Raw genomic sequence first — 8,746 nt, forward strand, 5'->3', positions numbered from 1 at the left:
CCATGCAAACCAGGTTGGGACATTTATGGTACTTGATAAATGCATTGAAATTTTTTTATTGTGTTAGTTTAATAATGTTTTATAGTTAAAATGTAGATTATTTTATATTCTAAACTAAAGTTATTTTTTCTATCAAGGATGAGGCCAAAATAATGCAACTGCTGCTATTTAAAATGCCTTAGAAAGGATAAAATGGTTAAATTTTACTTGAAAGAAAATAAAAAAATTCTAAAACATGTATGGAATTTTTAAACCAACTTAGATTAGAAGATAATTTCAGAATAGTATTTGGTAAGATGCAGAGGATCTGAATTTAAATGATCACCTCTGCCACTAATTATCCATGTAACTTTGGGTAATCCATTTAACTTTTCTTGTCCTCAAGTTTCCTTTTCTATAAAGTGGGATAGGGGACAGGTTGTGTTAGATGGCTCCTTGAGGTCTATTTTAGCTCTGGATCTATGGTCCTGTGTTTTTTTGTTTTTGTTTTTTTAACTTCATAAATTTTATCAGTAGGGAAGCAGTTTGGAAAGTAGAGAATTTTGTGCATCTTTTATTCTGGTTGAACAGAATAAATTAATCTTCAAATCCAAAGCATGCATTAGAAATCTTTTCTGGCATGTACTAACAGTTGCTATGAAATACTAAACTTCATCTTAATTACTTGGATGAAACAATCTGTGAGCATCTTTCAAAACACAAGAAAATAGTTTCAAAAAGGCTTTCAGAAAGGCTTCTGGGTCACCCCCCGAACTTTTTTTTAAAAACATAATCTTTGCTGCTACTAAATATTTAATGGTTCTAGCAGTCAAGCTTTTTTCTTGAAAATTAACTTTCTAACCAGAGGTACAGTAAATTTATGAAAAAGCCTTTTCAATCCCTCAGTAATTTTGGGTTATTTTTGTTCAGTTTTACATTTTTCTGTTGTGAATCAGGATTGTTATAATACTTCTGATACTTCTAAGCTGATATTTTGGATATTACTATTGTTGTTTTTATTTTAAATGCCCTGACAACTCTGCCTCAGTTTTGGGGATAGGGTGGGGAGTATCTATTAATATTCATGCTAAAAGGAGTATTCTGCAGTGCTAATTAGAGTGTATATTTTAGGGATTGGGATTAAAGGATTGCTATTTTACAGACTTCATTTCTGGTTTTGTTTTTTGAATTAAAAAAGAATTAAGGTTTGTATAGTACTAAATGTCAAGTAATTTGAATAAGTTTTTCCACTTGAAATAGAGAACCATTAACCCTGTTTTTCAACTTTATACTTTTAGAACGTTTGTCTTACTGTATTTTTGCACTTTATAACAAAAAAAGGATACAAGTTACATTGAAATATAGGTGATTTTTTTTTTTCCTTTTTTATGACTGAAACCAACAGAATGGTTCAATTTGTCATCAGTGTTATTCAGATTGTATCTCTAGTTATCTAAATAATTGTATTAACTTAGTGGAGTTTGTATGTTAACTGTACCAGGTTGTGAAATTGTTTAGTTTAGGTAAACACTAAATTCATTTATTTTTGTACAGCAAAATTTTAGCAGTAGCATTATGAAGTTATATTAGATGTCAAAGATTATACAATAAAGGAACTTGGCAAACCAAATCTGAGCTCTTTGCTTTTTATTCAGATTTAAGAATTTTCTGAACAATAAATGGTAGATGGTAAAATTTTGGCCTTTACTCTGAAAGAACAGTTTACCACTTAAGTAATGTGGATTACTGAATCTGGTTATAAATAAAATTTTCTAAAATGTAGCCCTAGTGTTAGGAGTTTAATATTTTGATCTACAAACTTCATCTGATAAAAGGAAATAAAGAGCTTTTGAATAAATGGCTACTTTTCAAAAATTCCTAACTTGGCTAAGAATTAAGATGATGATTGCTTTTTCTCCCAACAACACTGCTTATTAAGAGAAAAAAAAATTTATCTCTTGAAGAAAACTTGCAAAAACATTTAGTGTCTTTACATAATTGATTTAACCAACTATAATATGCAGTTGAATACATATAACACGTTTGACAAGGATACACATGATGCCTTTGGCATAGTCCTACCTTATAGTATTTTTAGTCATCAAAATGAACACTTCTCATACTTAAAGAAATTGTTTTAAGAGATAATTGTACAATCCTGGGTACATTATTTTTTCTTTGGCATTCTGTGGTATAAATGGCAATGTATATGCATGCCTCACATTATTAGAAAAGTTTTATTCATTCTTATTTGAATAATCTAAAAATATTGTCTTTTAAATCGGTCCATTTTCATACCAAACACACACATTGATAATGAAAATGGCATTGTAATATGTTTGAAGCTCACTCCTAATTAGCCTTTCTTATACTTATGTTACAGAACTTGTGGCTTGTGAAATCTTAAATTGTCTTTAGATGAAGCATTAATGGTGGAGTTTGCATGTAGAACCATGATTTATAAGCTTAAGATGTGGATGCATGCTGTTTAACCAGTGTCATTGTGTGACTATTATTTAAGTATCAAATGGTTATGACTAAGAATATGACCAATTATTTTTAAGGCAATTATAAATTATTTGATTTTTGTAACTTTAAAAACTCTGCTTTGCAATGTTTTTATTTACAGGGGGCAATGTTCAGTAAACATGTTCCAGTCTAAAGAGAGGAGTTGGTCCACTCAGAAGTACTAATTGACTTCTTAAGAAAGATGTTCTTCCCATTTGTTTACAAATATCCCTGATTCCATAATATGCCGATTTAATATGTATTTTTTCTAATTTTAATCTTGATCACTCTTCTTTAAAATTAATCTAGAAAGTTTTTTCTTCATATCATTTTGTATGTTTACTTATCATAAATTTTCAAAATTCATTGTGAATTTTTTCCTTTTGGCACCAGTATGGAAATCCTGAGATGTGTTAAATACCATTTATAAAAATATTAAGCTATCTTTGATTGTTTCAGTCTTGTAAAGTTAAATGTGGATAGCACTTACAAAAAAAGTACTTCTGATTCCCAGAAATCATAAAGAAGCAGGGCGAAGGCGTACCAGACTTAGTCCATGTGATGCGCACATTAGCAACTGAGAACATCCCAAACCTCCCACCAGGGGGTGAACTGGCAAGCAAGTAAGTTTTCTATTTTGTTTACGTTGATCCATAATTACAGCTTAAAAAATATTTTTGACACACAATTGACAAAATGGCAAATACATTTAAGATGATTTAATTTATTAAGTGGTACAATTGTATGTGTGTGTAAGATATTTCTTTTTACTTAGTTTCTGATTCGGGGTATTACTAAAGTCATTTGCTACTTAATGAAACATTACCATATAGAGTATTTTGTTTTGGTTTTGATACTTGTCATTTACACTGAAAAATGTCAGTTGTGGCTCAAATGATGACATAATTTTCATCATTATTTGAGATATGTCTTTAATGATCTTTCTAAATTATAATAATGTACAAATACAAAATACTATTATCATTTGGCCTTACCCTAACCATGAAGTTTACTATCCCAGGATGAGTCTCTTCACTTGTTTAATTAATTTTGTTCCTTTCCAACTTATTTGGAACTTCTTCAGGTTGTTTTTTCAAAGGCAAGGCTGCATATTTTTCCAGGTACTTTAGCCAGTGAGCTTGAGCTAACTTATATAAGTATTTAAGGCCCCCAAGTAGAAAATTCAGATACCAGGTCTCTTTTATCTAAAAGAACTGCCATATAAATTGACACAACAGGATTGCACTTAATTCTTCATTTCTACTGTCTTTTTCTCCATACTGTCCTTTACAATATGGCTGAATTGATCTTCTATATGGATCTATCTGATGTCAATAGTCTTTTTAAAACTCTTCAGTGGTTCTTCATTGTTTGCTGAGAAAAGTTTAGACTTCTCTGCCTGGTATCACACTAGGTTTTCCTACCTTTTCTCATATATTTCTATTTTATGTATTTCATGCTTCAGTCAGACTGGATTACTTTCAGGGCTCTGTACATATTCCATGTTTTGCTGCCTTCGTTTCTTTGATCATATTCCCTATTCATAGAATTTTTCCTCAGTCTGCCACTTTGTGACTTCCTACCTATCTTTTAATGCTTAATTCAAACTCTATAAAAATGACAACTCCTTCAGGAAGCCCAACAGAAGCAGCTTATTGTGATGGACTGAACAATGGAGTTGGGAGTCAGAGGAACTGAATTTGAATCCTGAGTATAATTTATATTCTATGTGACTTTGGGCAAGTCACTTGACCACCCTGGACCTCCATTTCTTCATCTGTAAAATTAGGTGGTTGGACTAGAAGAGCTCAGAGGTCCCTTCCAGCTGTAATCTATGATTCTGTGATCCTTCCCTGATCCTTCTCCCCCAAGTCAGTCATGATTTTTTCCTTCTTTGAACTAGAAATAGCATTTTTGTTTACATTAAAAAATACTTATGTATTAGTTTGTATACTAGTTACTTGTGATTTATCATGGTCCTTCACACCAGAAGGGCAAGTACTATGCTTTGTCATGCTATAGCTCTTTTAGCATCAAGGACAGGGATGGGTTTGTTGAGCAGGCAGGTTTGTTCAATTGACATCTCAAATATCTATATTTGTTTTTGTTCCCATAGTCTTGACTTGATATTCAGGTATTAACAATGTGCCAAAGAGATCAGAATGATATTTTCTAGATTATTTCTATTTTAAAACTTTATTAAAATGATTCAAAAATTTCTTAACATCATGGATTTTTTTTTAAGTATGCTGTTATTGTGAAGGTTGCAGTACTACTAAAATGGAGCAATTTTTTATTTTTAAAGCAAAATTAGCATATATTACTTACAGTCTTGTTTCAGAACTGTTGCCCCCTTTTTCCCACAATTTTTAATTCACATTTTATTGAAACATTTGAATTTTAACATTTGGGGAAGAATTTTTCATTTTGAATAATTTTTTATGTCAAATTTTTTATAACAAAACATGCAAAAAGGGCATTTGCCTCTGATTTTGGCTTTATCTTAAAAGAGCTCAGGAACTTAAATTTAAAATAGTATTTAAACATTACTATGTCAAATTTTGCAGGTAGGTGGGACAAGAAATAGGATAGACTGGAGTTAGGAAATTCTGAGTTAAAGGGGAACTTCAAAAACTCACTAGTTTTGTGACCCTGGATAAATCACTTAACTTCTGTCTGTCTCAGTCTTTTTATCTGTAAAATGGAGCTAATAATATCTACTTCCTAAGGTTTTTGCGAGGATAGAATGAGTTAATATTTTATAAAACACTTTGCAAACTCAAAGCATTATAAATAAATACTAGCCATGATTAGTTCTTAGCCAAAATTAACATAGAATTTATGGCTAGTAAAAGTTGCTACTACATCATAGAAACTATTAAAATCACTCCTGAGCTCTTAAAATATATATATATATATTATGTGCACCGTTGCTTTTTCTCAGGTTTTCAACTCTTTTTGTTAAGAATTATATACATTGTAAGTCATAGAATTCTATATTGTAGACTTTCTCTACTAATCTGTGGTACTGAAAATCAAAAGTGGCCCTTATTTACTAAGAGTAGGAGGTAGAAAATTGTACCTAAATGTAAAATCATTTGCAGCATTCAGAATATTCAAGTTTTTTTTTTTTTTTTTTTTTTTTTTTTTTAGTATGGAGCAATGGGTTATTGAGCAAATGTTGGATTTGTCAAAGAAGAATAACACTTTTCTGCCTTTTTCTTTTAAATTTAGGCGGAGTTTAATTGAAGCCGTTTACAATAGACTGAATCCTTTCAGAAATGATGACACTGTAAGTACTATCTTCTCTCCTCTCACTGCCTCTTCCCCTCCTCTCTAAATGCATATCCTTCCTACCTGTTTTTGCAGAGCTGTTCACTGCACCCATTCTCTTACACACACCCCTGATTGATTGCTCTGAATTCTGCTTGCTCTGATCTCTGCCTGAACAACAGTTCTAGTGATTGAGGACATAATCATGGTGAGTGGCCACCTCTCAAAAAAGGAAAGAAAAAAAGGAAGTCTTTGTGAATTCTTCTAGGTTTGTAAACATCCTACATACCTTCTGAATGTTTATTTCCACCACATAATTTTTATATTTGGGAATAACATCTTTGCCTTAGAAATGGATATTTTTAGTGGTTTTCAGTTTTAAGTAAATTTGATTTGGCACATGCAGATATTAACTTGTGTTCACATTTTTTAATTATTGTAGTATTGTTTTCAAATACTAGAAATCCACACATTAACAAGCCTCTAGGAGGTTTTTTGGTTGAGTTGACACAGCATTCTAATTTTTTTCATGTGTGCGTGTGTGTGTGTGCGTGTGTGTGTTTTAAGACTTTAAAAAATGGTATGGATCAACTTTATTCCCTCATCTGTACCATGAGGGAGCTTTGGACTGAAGTATTTTCCAGGTCTAATATTCCTCTATTTGTAATCAGATTACACTAAAATATTTTTCTTATTAACATTTTTGGTTTTACTGGAAGTCTTTATTTCTTCATACATGGCTAAAGTTTATAAAAATGGTGGCATGAAAAGAAATTATAGAGTTTAATCTGGGAATCAGAGTAAAATGATAAACCATCTTTTTGTTTATAAAGCTTTTGGTCTGAACTCAACTTCTTTCCTTAATGTTTTTTGTTACAAAACAAATAGTCTAGCATAAAATTTATGACACAGGAATCTTTTTTTAAAAAACCTTTTTCTTTTCAAGATTAAATAGAAGGTAATAAGTTTGTTAACTCTAGGCCTTAAAAGGTGCCTTTTTTTCCTTCATAAAGGACTCTACATCAGCTGATGATATGTGGTAAAAACTTCTCATCTAGCCTGGAGTTTACCTTCATCCTCCCAAGGAAGTACATACAGCCCAACTTCATTGAACCTTCTTAACATCCATCTTCAATATTAAAGAAGGAGAATACTATAAGGGTGAGCAAGATGACACCACAGAACTACAGCAGTACAACAACTAGCCCAGAACTGATCCTTTTATTTTTTTAATTTTTTTTTTTTTTTTATAAAATTGAGACTTATGTAAACGTGATTTCAAACCATAATTCATTTTGTAAATCAGACTTCAGCAATTTTTGTTGTATGATTTTTTTTTTTTTTTTTTTTTTTTTTTTGGTAAAGTGCAATTGTCCTTGTACAAAATGCTCGTATTTAATTATGAACTGCTTTTAAAATCCCTATCAAAGTTTAAAATGTTCGGCTTGTTGTGTGATGCAACAGATAAGTGGGTAGCCCTTTAAATTCATGTTGTGTTTTGGAATTGGGGTGGGGGTGGGGGAAGCGGCAGCCTGGCCAGTGAGATGCTCAAAAAATACACATGATTATGAAGAATAATTTCAAAAATCTTACAGAGATGAACATCCATGAAGTTATTTCAAACATCTTTAATTCTCTTGGTAGTGGGCTAGCATAAGAATATGTAGCTAGTTCATTCACAAACTCTTTCAGGATGTTTTGTTGCCGCTTATTATTGCAGGTAATAGTGTATTCATAAGAATATTGATCTTGGGGCAAAAATGCCTTGATTCTTTGCACCTCTTTTGCAAGTCCTTACATTAAATTACTAATTGATGAGGAACAGCTTCCTACATAGAGTAGGAATCTGTAGCATTTTTACTATCATGATTGGCTGGGCCTGCTGCTGTTCCTAGTAAAATATTCTGAACTCCATTTTATCAATAAAGCTTGATTTTAACAAACAAGACATTTAATCATGTATGTGTAATTCCTCTTTTTCTCCCCTTGCCTTTTAAAATGCTGTGTCATTGTAAATGAGGGGTTTAAGGTATGTAGATATGAAAACCCATTTTTAAAATGGAATGCAATGTCGCCCAAGGCATAGATGAATTTTTTTCCCCTTCCATTAAATGGACTAGAGGGTTTTAAGTAATGATTATTCCTTAATCTACTTTAAACGGGTTTCTTTCAGACTGCCTATTTTTCATTCAGAAGTACATCAGCTTGAAATTACCCACCACTTAATGAAAATGTTAATTTAAGCCTGACAATCTAACACTTTATGATGTGTGTGAATGTGTTTGTGTTTTAATTGACCCACTTATTTAGAATACTAGTGGTTAAAATACATTTGTGATTTGAAATAGAGCATGTTGACCACATTTAAACTTGGTCATAAAATAACTTTTAAAAGTTAAGGAATTATAGATATCAAAATAAAAATTATCTTATTTTAGGCTTATCTTCTCCCTTTGATCATATGAAAGTAAATTTTCAAATTAAGTCGTTGACAAACTACTGTTTTGTGCTCTTTTGTATTATTGTCTCTTTAGGTTGAGAATATTGTATTATCAGTATGTAGTTTTAATTATTCAGTAGGAAGATTTCTTCACAGGAAAGTCATTAAATGTAAAATTTAACCCATCAGCTAATACAAAATCAAAACTTGGTGTAAAAATGTGGTATAATGCTCTCTATTTACTCTGTCTTAACCTAATTTGGAAAGAGACATATTTGTGTATATATACATAATATGTAGCCTTAAAACTAATGAAAGGTTAAAGAACATTGGACAAAGTAATTTAAAATGTCTCAGATAAGTATAGTTTATATACCAGCAGAATCCTTCCTTTATCCCTCTTATATGGGGGTAATTAAATGTATTTTAATTGTCTTTTTGTATCCTGTATCAGCATGAATGAAGAAAATATAAGTACTATTTGAATTTATCATTTTAAAGTAATTTGGGTTAAAGACCACTTCCTTCTAATGTCTAATTCTATTG

At 31.1% G+C, this 8,746-nt stretch overlaps 1 protein-coding gene across 1 annotated transcript in view; it reads left to right on the forward strand.

The window, feature by feature from the left end:
* PPM1A (protein phosphatase, Mg2+/Mn2+ dependent 1A) overlaps positions 1-8,419 on the forward strand; it is a 46,491-nt gene extending 38,072 nt beyond the window's left edge. Inside the window, exons 4-6 of the mRNA XM_074290280.1 lie at positions 3,002-3,110; positions 5,722-5,779; positions 6,774-8,419. Of these exons, the coding sequence (XP_074146381.1) occupies positions 3,002-3,110; positions 5,722-5,779; positions 6,774-6,803 (197 nt within the window). The 3' untranslated portion in view covers positions 6,804-8,419. The remainder of the gene's footprint in view (positions 1-3,001; positions 3,111-5,721; positions 5,780-6,773) is intronic.
* The last annotated feature ends 327 nt before the right edge of the window (positions 8,420-8,746 follow it).

The sequence above is a fragment of the Sminthopsis crassicaudata genome, chromosome 2 (assembly GCF_048593235.1).
Source record: "Sminthopsis crassicaudata isolate SCR6 chromosome 2, ASM4859323v1, whole genome shotgun sequence".
NCBI classification, from domain to species: domain Eukaryota; kingdom Metazoa; phylum Chordata; class Mammalia; order Dasyuromorphia; family Dasyuridae; genus Sminthopsis; species Sminthopsis crassicaudata.